The 18309-nt window shown below is 54.1% G+C and overlaps 2 protein-coding genes across 2 annotated transcripts; both read left to right on the top strand.

The window, feature by feature from the left end:
- Window positions 1-231: 231 nt before the first annotated feature.
- LOC136003787 (keratin, type II cytoskeletal 6C-like) lies at window positions 232-4410 on the top strand. The gene is made up of 9 exons (XM_065659719.1): window positions 232-798; window positions 1520-1734; window positions 1890-1950; window positions 2100-2195; window positions 2330-2494; window positions 2604-2729; window positions 2920-3140; window positions 3417-3451; window positions 3532-4410. The coding sequence occupies exons 1-9, from the start codon at window positions 232-234 to the stop codon at window positions 3867-3869; spliced, it is 1824 nt and encodes a 607-aa protein (XP_065515791.1). The 3' UTR covers window positions 3870-4410.
- Window positions 4411-8778: 4368 nt separating this feature from the next.
- LOC136003792 (keratin, type II cytoskeletal 6A-like) lies at window positions 8779-12517 on the top strand. The gene is made up of 9 exons (XM_065659723.1): window positions 8779-9288; window positions 10155-10369; window positions 10616-10676; window positions 10791-10886; window positions 11053-11217; window positions 11327-11452; window positions 11638-11858; window positions 12114-12148; window positions 12246-12517. Exons 1-9 carry the CDS (start codon window positions 8779-8781, stop codon window positions 12515-12517), a joined length of 1701 nt encoding a protein of 566 aa, XP_065515795.1.
- Window positions 12518-18309: the final 5792 nt, after the last annotated feature.

The raw sequence follows: 18309 nt of genomic DNA, 5'->3' as shown, positions 1-18309 counted from the left end.
GCTCAACTGGGAATCTGTCAACAGCCCCGTGCTGATGAACATAATAAATCGGGTTCCACCTTCACGCCCATGCGGCCCCAGCCCACCTCCAGGAGCGGATAAAAGGGAAAGCCTGGAGCTGCGGAGCCAGAGAAGACTGGGCACACTTCTCCCTGTGCTCATCCCACAGCAGCACAGCTCCATTGGATCTTCTGCTCCTCTTGGTTTTGACTCCGCTTGGAAGAGCCGGCCATGTCTCGGCAGTCTGTCTGCAGAAGCTTCGGAGGAGGGAGCAGAAGGGGCTACAGCTCTTGCTCTGCCGTTGGTGGTGGCTTTGGAGGAGGTGGTGGCAGAAGCAGGATCAGCTACAGCTCGTACTCCTCATCCAGGGGAGGTGGAGGAGGCGGACAATGCGGAGGGTATAGCAGCAGGAGCCTCCATAACATGGGTGGCAGCAGAAGAATTGCTGTGGGTGGCTGCTACGGTGGTGGAGGATACGGAGGCAGAATGGGTGGCTTTGGTGGACCCTGCGGAGGAGGAATGGGTGGCTTTGGTGGAGGCATGGGTGGCTTTGGTGGTGGAATGGGTGGTGGAGGAATGGGTGGCTTTGGTGGTGGAGGAATGGGCGGCTTTGGTGGTGGAGGAATGGGTGGCTTTGGTGGCCCTGGCTTTCCTGGAGGCATCCAGCCGGTGCAAGTTGACTCAAGCCTCCTGCGGCCGGTCCATGTTGAGATCGACCCCCAAATCCAGCAAGTGAAAAACCAGGAGAAGGAGCAGATCAAGACTCTTAACAATCAGTTTGCCTCCTTCATTGACAAGGTGAGAGCGTAGGACCGGGCTTGGTCAGAGGTGGGAATTCTGAACGACTTCAGGTGTGGAAATGGATCTGCTGTTTCTTCCCAACAAGGGCTTATTGGAGTTGGCCTTAGCAACGAGTTGTTAGTAACGTCTTACTAAGGAGTAGGGAACAATGGGCAAGGTTTGCACGTTCATAGAGGATGACAGGGAACATCTGTAGGACATTGTGTGATTCTCTTGCCTTGTCATCTCTTCAGCCTAATTTCTAGTGATTCAGGGTAAAGTCATCCGCGCACATTCAGTTGTCCAAAGAGCTGTCATTATTGGGCTTCTCCTTCTGATGAAGCTTTCTTTTCGGGGATCAGATTCTATGACCTTCAGAGTCCCAGGCACCTTTCCAACGCTCCTGGACTGTTCTCATTCCAAAAAGGAGCCCAAGAAATGCAAAATTCCCTGTAAATGAATAGTTAGATCAAAGATGCACTGGTTTTCTTGACAAGTCGGAGATGACAGCGATGCCCAAATGGATGCTATGGGAAATAGGGATGCTTCCATTCGCAACAACATTTTGTCCCAGAGTTCAGAATGACTCAGAGTTTAGTAACGTTTGTCATGGCCTTAGGAGCTGAGTGTGTCAATAAGGCACAACTGGGGCTTTGGGAAGTGATTCCCTCGGCCTCCAGCGTCAGCAGGAGGTTTGGGTTGTGTGGTGTTCCTCACACATCCCTCGGTGGGCTTTCAGGTCCGCTTCCTGGAGCAACAGAACAAGGTCCTGGCCACCAAATGGGAGCTGCTCCAGCAGCAAGGATCAACAGGGCCGAGGAAGAATCTCGATGTCATCTTCGAAAACTACATCCAGAACCTGAGGAGGAGGCTGGATTCCATCCTGGGAGAGAGGGGGCAGCTCGAGTCGGAGCTGCAGAGCATGCGGCAGTACGTGGAGGAGTACAAGAGCAAGTAAGTGCCGGGGCAGGCTCAGGAAGGAGCTCAAGCAGCCTGGAGAGCAGAGCTTGGGCTTCCCCTTGCTGAGGAGCTCTGGAGAAATGGGACTGGGGAAAGGGGGGTTCTGTGGTTGACCCAAGAGATTGATCTGGCCCTGTCCCCTTCTACAGATATGAAGAAGAAATCAACAGGCGCACTGCTGCTGAGAATGAGTTCGTGGTGCTCAAGAAGGTGAGATACAGGGGCAACAGGAGAGGAGGCTGCAAAGATGTTGGGAGGGGGAAGCAACAAGATAAATAGCTCCCAACAGGAGCATTGGTGTCAACAGCTCTTCTGGGGTGGGATGAAGCTGATGTGTGCCTGTGTGGTCGTTCCTTTAGGATGTGGACAATGCCTACATGACTAAAGTAGAGTTGGAAGCCAAGGTGGGAGCTCTGACCGATGAAATAAACTTCCTGAGATACGTCTATGAGGAGGTAAGAGCTCTCTCATCTCCTGGGCTGGCTGGAGATGCAATAAGGTGTGTGGTGGGCAAAGACACTGGGGTGGGACTGGGTGTCCATGAGGATTTGGTCTTGAGAGTCACTTGGGCTGCCTGTTTTGGTTGCAGGAACTGTCTCAGATGCAGACCATCAGCCGGGACCTGTCCGTGGTGGTGTCCATGGACAACAGCAGGAACCTGGACATGGACAGCATCATCGAGGAGGTCAGGCGCCAGTACGAGCAGATCGCGCAGAGCAGCAGAGCTGAAGCTGAGGCTTGGTACCAGAGCAGGGTGAGTTGGGAGCAGTTCAAGGCTTCTGGAAGAGTCTCTGCTATTGGATGCAGAGCAGAGGAACCAGCTGAGGTCTTGGTGTCACTGATGGGTTGCTCTGTGCCATCAGTATGAAGAGCTGCAGAACACTGCTGGAAGGCACGGGGACAGCCTCCGCAACACCAAGATTGAGATCCAGGAGCTGACCAGGAACGTGCAGAGGCTGCGGGCTGAGATTGAGAGCGTCAAGAAGCAGGTAGGGGCTCCTCAGCATCATCGTGGTGAAGCAGGGAGGAACGTGTGAGGGAAACAGCCATTGGAATTCAGGTCCTTTGGAGCAGATTGATGGCTCCTGCCTGTTTCCATCCAGTTTGTGCCCTGAGGCTTCTCCAGTGGAGGGTGTGCAGGAGGGCACAGAGAAACCGCTCCTCTCTTTGCTTAATCAGAACCAGCAGCTTCAGGCAGCAATTGCTGAGGCCGAGGAGCGGGGTGAGATGGCCCTGAAGGATGCCAGGAGGAAACTGGAAGAGCTGGAAGCTGCCCTGGGCAAAGACAAGGAGGAGCTGGCTCGCTTGCTGAAGGAGTACCAGGAGCTGCTCAACATCAAGATTGCCCTGGACGTTGAGATTGCCATGTACAGGAAGCTGCTGGAGGGAGAGGAGAACAGGTACCTCTCCCTTGTGCCCATTTGACTAAACCCTTGGCTGTGTTAAAACCTTTATCTGAAGGTGAATTCCATACCGCTGGTGCTCTAATCCTTAGTCTGAAGCATGTTCTACATATTGCTCATGGGAGTGCTCAGTTCGAACTTGCTCACTTGCTTTGAAGAATAACTGGGAAATTTAGACAAGTCGGGAATATCGACCTGGTAGAAAGTGGGAAATCCTCAGCTAAAGAAACGTGCATTTCCCAGCGGAATAACTGCTCCTGTTCTCCCTCACAGGCTGTGCAACGACGGCATGTCCAACGTCAACGTCTGTAAGTATCTGCCCTGCTTTGCTTGCCCTCCTCCTTTGGAGATACGACGGACGTGCGTGTAACCTGCGCTTCCCTTGCAGCCGTGGTAGGCAGGACCACCGTCACCGGCGGCAGAGGAGGAATGGGAGGCGGCTTCGGAGGAGGCAGCGGCATGGGAGGAGGCTTCGGCGGCGGCAGCTGCGGCTTGGGAGGGGGAATGGGAATGGGAGGAGGGATGGGAATGGGAGGCGGCGCCGGAGGCAGCTTCGGCGGCGGCAGCTGCGGGCTGGGAGGAGGGATGCTCGGCGGCGGCTTCTCCTCCGGCAGCGGGAGGATGTGCGGCTCCGGCGGGGGCAGCTTCAGCTCCGGGGGGGGCTCGTCCTCCGTGCGGAGATGTGTCACCACCACCGCCGTCAAGTCGTCAGCAGTGAGGTTCTGAGCCCCGCGCCGCGCCGGCAGAGGAAAGCGGCGTCTCCCCCGCTCCCCCGGCAGCAGCCCAGCCTCCCCGCAGCCAGCCCCGGGCTCCGGCAGCCACACGGACTGTGTCCCTCGCCTGTGCCACCGCCACCCGGCTCCTGCAGCCGGGCCCTGCGGGGAGCCCCGCGCCGGGCAAAGGAAGGTCCCCGCTGGGCACCCGGCCCGGAGGAGCGGGGGCTCTGCCTGTGCGAGCGTGTATAAAGCTCCTCTTTGCTGCTCTTGCTCCGTGGCCGTGCCCCCCGGGTGCTTCTGCATGTGGTGCATCCACCGCTTCCATTCACCAGCCCTCGGGACAAGCTGTGGCTTCCCTTCCCCTTGTCCTTGCTGACCGGGTCACAGCTCTCTCACACACATGGACTCTTCCGCAGGAGAACAAAGCTTGTTCCCGATGCCTTGTGACATGGAACGGGATGTGCTGTCCCCACCTCCCTTCCTCTCCTGTCTGCGATCAGCCCTACTTCCTCGGGATGTTGCCATTCCCAATAAATTGCATAGAACATTCACTACGCTTTTGTGTCGTTGCATTGGGAAGGTTTGGGTTGTTCCGTTCAATGCGGCGTGGCTGTGCTTTGAGGGTGTGGGAATGGAGCCAGGCAAGTGTTTAAGCATGAGTGATGCCTCTTGACTCTGGTCAGTCATTACAGTGCCTGGGAGCACAAGTCCTTACCTGCAATGGTGGGTTCCGGGTGCTCAGGTCACACAACGTCAGTAAATGTGAGCAGGCCAGGGCAATGGGAGCCCAAAGTGGGGGAATTAAAGACGCTGTTAAAGGTTTGGGCAGGTCCTGATAGAGCCGCGTCCTTGGAATCCTGTGTAGTCGTTTCCACAGGGGATGTCCCCATCTGTAGTGCCTGGAAACCTCCAGCACTGCGGGGTCCAACACCCACTGGAGCAATGAGCCAATATTTAGGGATCAGCCTTTATCCAGACTAATCCCCTCAAGGCCCTTTTCCCCGTGTCGACTCCTACCAGAGTGGTGTGTTCAGACCCTGCTGCTGCTCTGGGAAAGGGGCTTGATCCATCTCCCTCTTGGATTCCAGGCTTTTAGCATGGGAAGAACCAGTGATGGAATCACCACCGCAAAGTTATGGGACTGGTGCAGGAATGCAGCCAGTGCAGGCTGGCAAAACCAATAGAAACCCAAACGCGTTGATTGATGATGGAGATCAGCAGCGGGGTGGGGGCAGGAATCAGATCAATAACACACTGTTGTCAGCTCATCTGAGTTTCCTGCCTCCGAGTGGACTTCGCTTTGTGGTAGGGGAAGGTGGCAATGGAAGGAGTCTTGTGGTCAGTGTTGGTGGGGCAGGTTCGGAGCTGCCTGGGAGCAGGGGTAGGAGCGTTGGCCAAGCACCTCCCGCTGGTGAACAAGGGGCTGTGGCTGCGGCACAGATCTGGTTCCATAGGCTTGGGAAGCATCACCTCACCCTCCCCTTCACTGACCAGCAGCAGGGGAATGAAGAGCTCCACAGACGTGACTCACCCACAGCGTGGGCTTGGGTTTCCATCAGCTCCCTCAAGGGCCCGTTCATCCCCCAGTGTCTCTTCTTCACAGGTGGGAGGGATCTGGTGTAGCTCGAGGAGGGGAACGGGAGAAGAGAGCCGGTGTGTTTGATCTGCGCCGGGCTCCCGCTCCTCCACCACAAGAAGAGATCAAAGAGGCAGAAACCGCTTTCAGTGATGCTTCAGGAGCCCCACAGCCACCCACTGGGAGCTGCTGGTGGCCCCACAGCGGGTCAGGAAGCTGCAGACCCAGCAGAGGTGCAGGCAAGGCGGTTGGGGAACGGTGTGAGGCCTCTTGGAAGAGGCACTTCTCCTCCCTTGGAAGCCCATCACAAGAGGCTGGAGCTGGGAACGTGCCTGGGTTTGGCCGAAACAGAAGGCGATGCCTTTGAGAAGCTGGGGCTGAGCCAGGAGCACTTTAGGGTTTGGCTTGGGGCAAGAGTCACCTATTTTTGTTCTTAAGTTTAAGACTCTGTTTCTTCTCCGCTTTATAATCTGAAGCACGGCGTTGTAGGTATTGTTGTGAGGAATCATTGCGACACCCTCGTCTCTGCCGCCTGCAGCTCTTTGCTGTGTGAGAGCCGAAGCTGCAGCCTGGCTTGGGCTCCCTCCACGCTTTCTGCAGTGCTCACTCTTTGCGCGGCGGGGATGATTGTGCTGTGCACAGCTCCTTGCGAAAGAGATCTGAAGGCACGGCGAGAGCCCGGGCCGTCTGTCGAGTTTTACCTGGAGGAGGCTGCAGTGACTCCAGGTTTGGTGTAATCTCCCCATCTCGTCTGAAGACGTCAGAGTGACTCAATCTGGGCGTCTTATCTGTACGTGCTCGCTGTGGTCAGCAGCCAGGCATTTGGCTGACTTAACAGATCTTCCCCTTCGTGGTGGAGCCTCCATGTGGGATGTTCCGACCAAGCCATGCTGCCTGCTGAGAGAGGCAGCTACCGTGTGTGTGGCAATCTGGAGGGAGGCCATGGGAAGAGATGACCTGGTTTATTGTGAGCAAAAACGGAGCTACCCTACACCCCACGCCTCCCCGGGAGTGCTCGCCATGAGCAAGTGCACTGGGCTGCAGAGGGGTCTGGAGAACTTGACTCTGTGTCTTTGGAGAGCAACCGGGATATAAGATCCCCTTCATTCCATAAAATCATAGAAGAATGGAATGGGTTGGGTTGGAAGGGACCTTAAAGCTCATCCAGTTCCAACCCCTGCCACGGGCAGGGACCCCTTCCACTGGAGCAGCTTGCTCCAAGCCCCTGTGTCCAACCTGGCCTTGAGCACTGCCAGGGATGGGGCAGCCCCAGCTTCCCTGGGCACGCTGTTCTAATTCCAGCTGCTTTAGGAAGGGAAGGTTCCCCAGTTCCCTGCTGTAGGAATCACTGCCCATGGTCCAGCTGCAGCCACACATCTGGATAACCCTTAGTCTGTGTGCCCCTTATGTGTAGGTTCACCCTTGGTCAGCCATGAGTTGAGTCCCCCTCAAGGGTAGGGTCACCCTTGGTCAACCATGACCTGAGGCCCCCTCAAGGGTAGGTTCACCCTTGGCCAACCATGAGTTGAGTCCCCCTCAAGGGTAGGGTCACCCTTGGTCAACCATGACCTGAGGCCCCCCCAAGGGTCACGTTCTCCCCTATCCCACCCCAATGCTGTGCCTGGGCTGTGGTGCTCGGCAGCCTTGGCCTCAGTGAAAGCCAACGGCATTTCTGTTCCTCTTGTGGCTTTTGGGAGTGATTCTCTGGGCTGGTGTTGAAAGGCTCTGAAGTGTCTGAGGCTGCTGGGTGGCCCCTCGGGATACTTGCAAGCAGCGTTTAGGTGCACAAAGTCTAACATGTGACGGTTAAAATTCATACTCGGATGAGTCTCGTGCTTTGGAAGCCAACAGGCGGCATGAGAGTGGGGAGCTGAAACGGGTGGAAGGCTTTAAAATCTCTTCCCTTTGACTTCTGTTGATGATTTATGGAACGAAGCACTAGGAATATATTGGGTTTTTTTGTTGAGTTTCATGACTGCATCTATCACGTCTATTTGATTAATGAGACCCAGAAGATTTCTGCAAGATGCCCTGCAGGTAAACCTCCCACTTCAGCGCCACAGCGCTTGTGCTCGAGATTCAACATTGTTCTTATGTAGTTTGAAGCCACCACGGCTGTTTTAACCCCCCGGTTTGCTGAAGTGAATACAAGCATCACCCTTCCAACCCCACCTAAATCTGCTGTGGTCGAAGCTGGGGGCAATGATGCCGTTCCTCCCAAAGCAATGATAAACAGCAACACCTGAACTGCTACCACTTGGGAAAGAGTAGCTCCACTCTTGAGAACTCAGTTACTGCTTATGAAAGTGTTGAGAGTTCTGTGTCACGGCTGCCCCTTATTCCTAGCTGATCAATATGATGAACTCAGCTGCATCATTTGCCTACCAAATCAAGTAAAAAGACATCATTTTAAGAAGCCACTGCCACCTCTGCCTGCAGTTCTCTGCTGTTTGCCTTCAGTCATCATTACCCCGTGTAGCGCCCGAAGCGTCCTTTCCATCCTCTGCAGGTTCAGCAATCCCTGTGGCCATCAGAAACGCACAAGGAAGGAGCTTGGATATCCTGGTTCTCCTGCTCATTCCACTCTGGTGCTCCGAGTCTCAGTACTTGGGTAGCTCAGACTCTGGGAGACACATTCTGCAGGAACGTGCCCTGGAAGCAGGCACTCCCATCCCAACTGATGCTCTTAGGAAAGGAACCAAGCACCTCCTTTCTGGATAAAAGAGAAATGCTGACCGTTGTTAAATGTTAATGTGTGGTGGTTTTGCTCGGCACAGGGAAACTGCCTCTTGGAAAGCCATCGGCAATTTTCCACTTAAGCAGGAGATTTGGGGTGTGCTTGGGGGAGTTGTGAAAGCCTCATCCCGGTTGGTTTGCACCAAAAAGCTGGTCTGACACTAAGCGTCAGGGCAAACGATGCAGCTCCAGACAAACTGCAAAATCATTAAGAGCAGGTAGGAAGGTGGGAGGAGGGAAGAACATGACTACATCCCTGTAAAACAGAGTTTTCCTGATGCCATAAAGATATAAGAGTCCACTTACTCACTGAGACCTGTTCCAATGCTCTTGCTCTTTTATCCTCTTCTGCATTGCAAAGCGTATTTCTGGGTGGAGTCAACAATTTGGCAAAAATCTGTTAACCGCACCAAGCTGATGAAGACAGTAAATTTGTTTCCTCTTCACGCCCTTGCAGACCCAGCCCACCTCCAGGAACAGATAAAAGGGAATGCCTGGAGCTGTGGAGCCAGAGAAGACTGTGCGCACTTCTCTCCGCACTCATCCCGCAGCAGCACAGCTCCCTTGGTCCTTCTGCTCGCCTCGACTCCGCTTGGAAGAACCGGCCATGTCTCGGCAGTCAATCTGCAGAAGCTTTGGAGGCGGAAGCAAAAGGGGATTCAGCTCTTGCTCTGCCGTCGGTGGTGGCTTTGGAGGATGTGGGGGCAGAAGCAGGATCAGCTATAGCTCGTTCTCCACATCCAGGGGATTTGGAGGCAATGGACGTTGTGCAGGTTTTAGCAGCAGGAGCCTCCATAACATGGGTGGCAACGGAAGGATTTCCATGGGTGGCTCTTTTGGCGGTGGATATGGATGTAGAATTGGTGGCTTTGGTGGAGGCTTTGGAGGAGGATTTGGCGGCATTGGAGGAGGTATCATTGGTGGAGGAATAGGTGGCTTTGGTGGTCCTGTGAGAGGTGGTCCTGGGTTCCCTGGAGGCATCCAACCGGTGCAGGTTGACCCAACCCTCCTGCGGCCGGTCCATGTTGACATTGACCCTCAGATCCAACAAGTGAAGTGCCAGGAGAAGGAGCAGATCAAGACTCTTAACAATCAGTTTGCCTCTTTCATTGACAAGGTGAGAGGCTGGAACTGTGTTTGCTTGGGAATGGGGACTCTGAGGAGCTTTCCTGTGCTGTGGAGAGGGGAAAACTGCCCTTCACAGCTCTGTGTGGGCAGCTCTGGAGGGCTGGCGGTGCTTGTACTGAGTCCTCCTAAGGCAATGTAATAACCTTCCATCCACAGAGAAACCAAAGGACTTTCTCTGGGTTTGGTTGATCCAACTTCTTGCTTTGCTTTTCTCTTGTGCTCTTTGAGGCCAAAAGCGGTCGCGATACACTCAGTTATCCTTTAAGTCCGTGCTTTTCAAGGGTTTGTTCTTCTTGAGGGACTTGGAATGTCAGGAAGAGCTTTGAGTTCATTCCTGGCTGTTCTTTACTTCAGCTCAAGTACAGTTGGGTACTCTTTAGAGTTCCTGCACTGGGAGAACGCTGTCTGCAAATGTGCTTCAGAGTTGTTTAAATGCATGACGTGAATACCGAATTCCTCTCGTATCTGCTAAGAGGAATGTTTTCCACTCTTGAGATCCCAATGTGGGATTTCATTCACTGGAAGGTAAAAACGATGATCTGATGCTTCTGGAAATGAATTCCAGATCAGAATTGGCAACTGGAAAGGACAAAACTGCAAAACTGGAATGTGATGTTCCAACAAAGAACCAAAGTACAGCAGAAATGAAGGAGAAAAGAGGAGAAATTCAAGGATAGTTGAAAAAAAGGGAGAAAGAAAGGAGGAATCTTCCTCTTGGAAAGTGGTTTTTAACCAGCCATAGTCATAGTGGGGATCTGGGAAGTGATTCCCTTGGTCTCCCACATCAGCAAGAGGAGGTTTGGGTTGTGTGATGTTCCCCATATGAATCTCACACATCCCTCGGTGGGCTTTCAGGTCCGCTTCCTGGAGCAACAGAACAAGGTCCTGGCCACCAAATGGGAGCTGCTCCAGCAGCAAGGACCAACAGGGCCGAGGAAGAACCTCGATGTCATCTTCGAAAACTACATCCAGAACCTGAGGAGGAGGCTGGAGTCTCTCCTGGGACAGAGGGGGCAGCTCGAGTCGGAGCTGCAGAGCATGCGGCAGTACGTGGAGGAGTACAAGAGCAAGTAAGTGCCGGGGCAGGCTCAGGAAGGAGCTCAAGCAGCCTGGAGAGCAGAGCTTGGGCTTCCCCTTGCTGAGGAGCTCTGGAGAAATGGGACAGGGGAAAGGGGGGTTGACAGATGAGTCCAAGAGACTTATAGCCTGGTTTGGGTTGGAAGGGACCAAAGCTCATCCAGTTTCAAGCCTCTGCCATGGGCAGGGGCACCTTCCACTAGAGCAGGTTGCTCATATGGTCTTGTCCTCTTCAATAGGTATGAAGAAGAAATCAATAGGCGCACTGCTGCTGAGAATGAGTTCGTGGTGCTCAAGAAGGTGAGTAACAGAGACAGAGTAGAGGAGGCTGCTAAGGTGTTGGAAGAGGGAAGCAATGGGATGGTGCTGGGGTGGGAGGAAGCTGATGTCTGTCTCTGTGAATCTTTCCTTTAGGATGTGGACTGTGCCTACATGACTAAAGTAGAGTTGGAAGCCAAGGTGGGAGCTCTGACCGATGAAATCAGCTTCCTGAGGTGCATCTATGAGGAGGTAAGAGCCTTCCCTCCCCATGAGCTCGCTGCAGTTGCAATGTGGTGGGCAAAGACACTGGGGTGGGATGGGGTGTCCCTTGAGGTTGGTCTGCAGAGGCTGCTTGGAGCTGCTGCTCCTCTGTGCCCTCCTCAGACGCTCAGGCTGACTCCTGTCTTGGTTGTAGGAGCTGGCTCAGATGCAGACCATCAGCCGGGACCTGTCCGTGGTGGTGTCCATGGACAACAACCGGCACCTGGACCTGGACAGCATCATCGAGGAGGTCAGGCGCCAGTACGAGCAGATCGCCCAGAACAGCAGAGCTGAAGCTGAGGCTTGGTACCAGAGCAGGGTGAGTTGGGATGTAGTAAAGGCTTCTGGAAGAGTCTCTGCTATTGGATGTAGACCAGAGGAACCAGCTGAGGTCTTGGTGTCACTGATGGGTTGCTCTGTGCCATCAGTATGAAGAGCTGCAGAACACTGCTGGAAGGCACGGGGACAGCCTCCGCAACACCAAGATTGAGATCCAGGAGCTGACCAGGAACGTGCAGAGGCTGCGGGCTGAGATTGAGAACGTCAAGAAGCAGGTAGGGGCTCCTCAGCATCATCGTGGTGAAGCAGGGAGGAACGTGTGAGGGAAACAGCCATTGGAATTCAGGTCCTTTGGAGCAGATTGATGGCTCCTGCCTGTTTCCATCCAGTTTGTGCCCTGAGGCTTCTCCAATGGAGGCTGTGCAGGAGGGCACTTAAGAACTGCTTCTCTTTCCCCCAGAACCATCAGCTGCAATCAGCAATTGCTGAGGCCGAGGAGCGGGGTGAGATGGCCCTGAAGGATGCCAGGAGGAAACTGGAAGAGCTGGAATGTGCCCTGAGCAAAGACAAGGAGGAGCTGGCTCGCTTGCTGAAGGAGTACCAGGAGCTGCTCAACATCAAGATTGCCCTGGACGTTGAGATTGCCATGTACAGGAAGCTGCTGGAGGGAGAGGAGAACAGGTAAGAGCTCCTGTCCTGTTGTCCTGGCTGAGGTATTCCCTGGGACAGGTTGAGCCCATTTAATCTTGGAATCTTCCAGGTCTTCCTCAAGTTTTTAAGCCTAAAATAGCAAGGAGGTCCCCACAGGGAATGTTCCTCAGTGGTTTTGGTTATGTTAAATACAACAGGAGATAAGAGGAGCACTTGGAGGTTGCATGGGGCTGAGCTGCTGTCTATTAGATCAGATTTACAACCTGTGCTCCTTTCCCTACACAGGCTCTGTTTCGATAACCCGTCCAACGTCAATGTCTGTAAGTATCTGCCCACCTTCCCCTCTGCAGAACGGCTTTTCCCTGGGTTTCATGAGGGGTCACTCGATGCTCACTGAGCCTTGCCCTTGTCTTGCAGCTGTGGTAGGCAAAGGCTCCGTGGTTGGAGGCAGACCCTGCGGCTTTGGCCCCAGCAATGGCCTGGGAGGAGGGGTGTGCGTGGTTGGAGCACCCAACATCATCGGAGGCAACTGTGGCTTGGGGGGAGCCATCCTCACCAGCGGCTTCTCCTCTGGAAGCGGGAGGATTTGCAACCCTGGAGGTGGCAACTTCATGCCCGGGGCCGGATCCTCCTCGGTGCGGAGATGCGTCACCACCACAACGGTCAAATCCTCGGGTGTAAAATACTGAGCCCTGCCCTCAGTCCCACCAAGGAGAGCAGCGCCGTCCCCTCCCTCCAGCACAGCCCCTGCCAGCCTCACCGGTGCCCAGCAACGAAATGAACTGTTCCCTTATAGCTCAGAGGTCACCCTGCCCAAGGAGGGGGGGTCTGCAGTGGAACCCAGCTCCTCTCGGAGCCCCACCAGCTCCAGGGGTGCAAGATCTCCCCTGTGCGTTCCAGCGCCCGTCTGAGCATCCCTCGCTGCGCTTCTTGCTGCTGCCCCCCCCCGCCCCGGCTGCTGCTGTGGCTGAGGAGGAGCGTGTCGAAAATGGCTCTTTCCTGTCACTTTTCAAGGTCTCTTTTTCAATGTCCCCTTGCGCCTGCGCGTGTCCTGCATGTCACCCACATGCTTGTTTCAGCTCTATCAGGCGCTCATGTAAGCAGAAGAAACGTGATAATGTCTCATAGTCAGAGTTGGGGGTGAGAAACAGGTCTCTGAGACGTCCACCTTGCCTTGGTGGGGTGATTTGGCAGCTTTAGTGTTTTATAGGTCCCTTTCCCTCTTCTTCACACCTGACGTATGCATGGCCTTATTGCAGCCCTTCTGTTGCGTGAACCCTGCTGCACGGCTGCTTCCTACCAGCGCCCCTCTCCTCCGAGTTCTTCATTACCAATAAACTGCAGAGAGATGAAAAGATCTCTTTGTGTTGTCTCATCACTTAATGGTCCCCGGGGGGGGGGGGAAACACCCTTTGCGCTTCACCATAAGGAATGGCCATGGTGCCTTCACCATAAGGAATGGCCATGGTGTCTTCACCACAAGGAATGGCAATGGTGTCTCCACCATAAGGAATGGCGATGGTGTCTTCACCACAAGGAATGGCAATGGTGTCTCCACCATAAGGAATGGCGATGGTGTCTCCACCATAAGGAATGGCAATGGTGCCCTGTCCCATGGTTCAAATCACTGAGCACCATGCACTGCCCGGCTGAGGTGAGGAGGAGGAAGATGGCTCTCCTGCCCCTTCCTGCTCCTCCCCAGTAGACTCCCCATCTCCCTGTGGGGCAGGAGAGCCGTGGCTCTGAGCAATGTGGCACAGGATGGCGACATGGGATGTCAGTGGGCTGGCCATGAGGTGAGGGGATTGGGCTCATTCCACACGGAGCAGGATGAAGTATCCAGCCCTCAGCTGATGGGTACCACACAAGCAAGGCAGGCAGGGCCACCAGTGGGGACACTCCAGTATCTGAAGGGAGCTACAAGGATGCTGGAGAGGGACCTGCATCAGGGACTGGAGTGATGGGTGATGGGTTCAGACTGGAACAGGGGAAGCTCAGGCTGGAGATAAAGAAGTTCTTCCCTGTGAGGGTGCTGAGGCGCTGGCACAGGGTGCCCAGAGAAGCTGTGGCTGCCTCATCCCTGGCAGTGCTCAAGGCCAGGTTGGACACAGGGGCTCGGAGCACCCTGCTCCAGTGGAAGGGGTCCCTGCCCGTGGCAGGGAGCTGGAATTGGATGATCTCAAGGTCCCTTCCAACCCAAACCATTTCACAATTCTATGACATTGTGGTTGGGATGTGGCAATGAATGAGAGCAGTTTGCTCATGATGGTCTGAATGTGATGGTTTGAACACGGTGGTCTGAACAAGGTCCTTGTGGCAGCTGGACTGGGGTAGTCTGAACATGGCTGTTGGGATGTGGTGGTTTCAACATGGCCATTAGGATGCAACAGCTGGACTGGTATTGGTTTGAATGGGGCTGTTGGGATGTGATGGTTTGAACATCGCAGTTCAGATGCGGTGGTTTGAACATGGGCACTGGGATGTGGTGGTTGGACTGGGGTGGTTTGAACGTGGCCATTGGGATGTGGTGGTTGGACTGGGGTGGTTTGAACATGGCCATTGGGATATGGTGGTTGGACTGGGGTGGTTTGAACATGGCCATTGGGATGTGGTGGTTGGACTGGGGTGGTTTGAACATGGCCATTGGGATGTGGTGGTTGGATTGGGATGGTTTGAACATGGCCATTGGGATATGGTGGTTGGACTGGGGTGGTTTGAACATGGCCATTGGGATGTGGTGGTTGGACTGGGGTGGTTTGATCATGGCCATTGGGATGTGGTGGTTGGACTGGGGTGGTTTGAACATGGCTGTTGGGATGTGGTGGTTGGACTGGGGTGGTTTGAACATGGCCATTGGGATGTGCTGGTTTGAATGTGGCTTTTGGGATGTGATGGTTTGAACATGGGCATTGTGATGTGGCAGTTTGAACATGGCTGTTGGGATGCGGTGGTTAGACTGGGGTAGTTTAGACATGGCCATTGGGATGTGGCCATTGGGATGTGGCAGCTGCATTAGGCCTGGTTTGAACATGGCTGTTGGGATGTGGTGGTTAGACTGGGGTGGTTTAGACATGGCCATTGGGATGTGGCCACTGGGATGTGGCAGCTGCATTAGGCCTGGTTTGAACATAGCCATTGGGATGTGGCCATTGGGATGTGGCACCTGCATTAGGCCAGGTTTGAACATGGCCATTGGGATGTGGCCATTGGGATGTGGCCATTGGGATGTGGCCACTGGGATGTGGCAGCTGCATTAGGCCTGGTTTGAACATGGCCATTGGGATGTGGCCATTGGGATGTGGCCACTGGGATGTGGCAGCTGCATTAGGCCTGGTTTGAACATGGCCATTGGGATGTGGCAGTTGGATGGTGTCAGTTTGAATGTGGCCACCGGGATGTGATGGTTGGAGGACACCAACCAGAGGTCTGCAGTGGGAAGAGTCCTCCAGCCTTGGCTGGCACAAGGGCAAGCAGCACCATCTACCTGACGAGCCGGGCTCTTACATGGACACCAGCACCTGAAGATGCTACGTGGACACAAATTACTCATGAAGAAAAGCAGTGTGAAAGTACGAGACAACCTGGAACCTGCTATTACAGCTCCAGGTTAGTCATTAGACCTCATAAATAACACCCCATTGCAACCGGATTAATGTGATTAACGCTTGGCTGGGCTCTGCTGCAGCGCTGGGAGGAGCGAGAGCCAGGCTGGTGGGTGAATCAACCCCGGCTGCACTGAGCCCTGGACCTTGTCCTGGTGCAGTCCCGGTGCTGGTCAGATGCAGACATGGAAGTGGAGAAGATCCATCTCACAGGGGCCTGCCCGTTGAAGTGAAATGAGGAAGAAATGACGGTTCTTATTTGAGCTATTGCCCCATCCCGGGCAGTGTTCAAGGCCAGGTTGGAGAGGGCTTCGAGCAAATGGGTCTAGTGGAAGATCCATGGCAGGGGGTTGGAACTGGATGAGCTTTAAGGTCCCTTCCAACCCAAACCAGTCTGGGATTCTATGGTTCCAAGGTTACGCTCATGCGGGTCTTCTTTTCCCCTGCATATTCTTTCAGCTGACTTCCTCCTCTGGTGTTTGTAACAGGCTGCAAAGTGCCTCATTCTCTTGCTTGCCTGAACAATGACACTTCTGATTCTCAAGTTTATGGATTGGGATGGGAGACACCAAGAAGGCATCTCCTCCTTCCTCATCCCAGCAAGGACCCCAAGGGCAGACCAAGGTGGTGCAAAGCCCTCGCGCATCCCTGAGGACTTCTTTGGGATGATGGCAGAGAGGGTGAAGGTCTCCAGTGCGCTGAACCCGGGGCGGCCACGGATGCAGGCTGCATCCCACAGGAAACCACAGGCTTTTAGAAGTTCCTGGAGCTTTTCCTGGAGTTTTTCCAGGCTCTAACACGGAGTTTATCTTTCCCATCTGCTGCGCTCATGAAAAAGGCAGTAACATTAATTGCCCGAGTGCCTCACGCTTGAATGGAGGATCACAGCAGCCCATGAAGGCTGCCTTTCATCTGCTCCACTTGGCACTGGGGTGGCTGCTTGCTCCTGTGGACCAGTAGATCCATATTTGCAGCAAGAGGCCTGTTTTGCTTCGAATGAGTGAATTTCCTTGTGAAACAGCTTCAGTGTGACCGAGTGATGACACTTCCTCAGTGTTTCTAGGTAGAGCTGTTGCCATTTTGGACATAAAGGATAAAAAGTAATGAATTATTGTGGGTTTTGTTGGTTTGTAAGTTCTTGTTTTCCACAGCAAAAGGCACGATCTGTGCTGATACAAAACCTGCCCCAGGGGGTGGGTGCTCTGGGAACCTGCCTGTGTCCTCTCATCAGTTTTGGCTTGCTGAGATTGGAGTTCACAGCGAGGTGGCAGACGTCTCACTCCTGGTTCTACCACTGAGCCTCCATCACTGGGTCTGAGTAACGTGGGGTTGTGAGGTGCAGGCTGGGGTGGTGGATCTGCTCAGCCACCAAGTGTGGGTCTAGCGCAAGACCCACATGCCCTGTGGCTTAGAGGGCAGTTGGGTCCCACTGACGGGCCACTCCGTGTTCCACCAAGCCTTGTTGAGGTGGAACACAAAGATCTCAAAAGCCGAAAGCAAACCTGGGTGAATTCTGCAGAGCCCTTTGAGAGCCGAAGAGGGGCTTGGCCATGCACTGCAGGAATAGCAGGACTCATTGAGTGTGAAGATAGCCCTGGATGTTGAGGTTGCATGTGCAGGATGCTGCTGGAAGCGAGGGAGAGCAGGTAGGTGTCTATCACTTAACCTGGTTCGGGGTGTGAGTGGTGCAATATTCTTTGCGTTAGAACACAGAAAGCAACATAATAGGTGCGATATTTTATGAGCTTATTGGGGAATGAATCCGGGTGGCATTCTATTGGCTCTAATTAGAGCTGTAATGGGGTTTTAATTGTTACTAATCATGTTTATTTATGGGAGGGCCTCGGGAGCTACCAAGATTGCTTCCCTTTAGCTGATCACTGTGCAAATATGGAGGAGTCTCACCCACTCTGTAGCTGTGTCGGGTCCCTGTGTTGAGCAGGGACCATTTGCTGTTGCCAGGGGTAAGGCTCTGCTGAGAGGATGGAACGTTGTCTCCCGAGAGGTCATCTGCATCCTGGACACTGCTCTTTACATGGCACACACCTCCTGAGCAGCTGGAGCCTTCGTGGTCCTGAAGGATACGTTCAGGGCGATGGAAGTGAGGTGCAGAGAGGTTATGGGAGGTTAAATGTGGAAATCAGCATCCTTCAGTCCCTTATTTACACTTCAAACAGCAACAGCAACACCCCCGGCTCATTCGTCTCCAACTTGACTTGCCTAAGTTCAAAGCTCACAAGAAAACCCACTGACCTCAAGAGAGAGACTGGAATCAGCATCTCCTGGAAGCAGCCACAACCACAACCATCTGGGCTTGGAAGCAGCTTTAAAGCTCAACAGAGACCTAAGAGCTTTAAGCAAACACATCGACAACCGTGCCTAAAGCTACCAAAGAAACCCAGCGAAGGAGCAGAGCTGGGCTCCTCCATGGGCTTTGCTGCTGCTCTGGATGCTGAAGTCCTTCCTTTCTTTCCTCTTCACATCCTGGCCACTCTTCCCTTGGATTCACCATGAGAGGTTCTGCTGTCCTTCTCCATGGATGCCTTGTGCTAGCAAAGGTGAATCTTGCTGATTAGCTTCCTGGGGGCCAAAGAAGTCTATGTCCAAGAACATCATTTGGGGATTTACATCATCTTTACATCATCTAGGGCTGGAATTCGGGCCCTTCACCCAAGCTAATATTCACCCCAGCCTTGATTGTGAAGAAGGAGCCAAGTCAAGCGCCTTTCACCCCAGCCTTCTCCTTCTTTGGTGCCAGCCCTGCTCCTCTGCGAGTGCTCAAACCCCACGCTGCTCCCATGTTAGGTGTCTCTGAACAGGACATCTGAGGGGTGACCTGGATGCATGGGAGCACTGGGGACGGGTGCACCTCCAGCTCC

The sequence above is a fragment of the Lathamus discolor genome, chromosome 23, assembly GCF_037157495.1.
Source record: "Lathamus discolor isolate bLatDis1 chromosome 23, bLatDis1.hap1, whole genome shotgun sequence".
Classification (NCBI taxonomy): Eukaryota; Metazoa; Chordata; class Aves; order Psittaciformes; family Psittacidae; genus Lathamus; species Lathamus discolor.
The sequence above is the reverse complement of the archived record's forward strand: the minus strand, read 5'-3'. Positions and strand labels throughout refer to the sequence as shown.

Coding starts and splice junctions, on each gene's coding strand:
- LOC136003792 (XM_065659723.1), top strand. CDS start 8,779: ATGTCTCGGCAGTCAATCTGCAGAAGCTTTGGAGGCGGAAGCAAAAGG. Junction 10,887..11,052: donor TGAGGTGCATCTATGAGGAG/GTAAGAGCCTTC, acceptor TCTTGGTTGTAG/GAGCTGGCTCAGATGCAGAC. Junction 11,859..12,113: donor CTGGAGGGAGAGGAGAACAG/GTAAGAGCTCCT, acceptor TTCCCTACACAG/GCTCTGTTTCGATAACCCGT.
- LOC136003787 (XM_065659719.1), top strand. CDS start 232: ATGTCTCGGCAGTCTGTCTGCAGAAGCTTCGGAGGAGGGAGCAGAAGG. Junction 1,951..2,099: donor AGTTCGTGGTGCTCAAGAAG/GTGAGATACAGG, acceptor TCGTTCCTTTAG/GATGTGGACAATGCCTACAT. Junction 2,196..2,329: donor TGAGATACGTCTATGAGGAG/GTAAGAGCTCTC, acceptor TTTTGGTTGCAG/GAACTGTCTCAGATGCAGAC.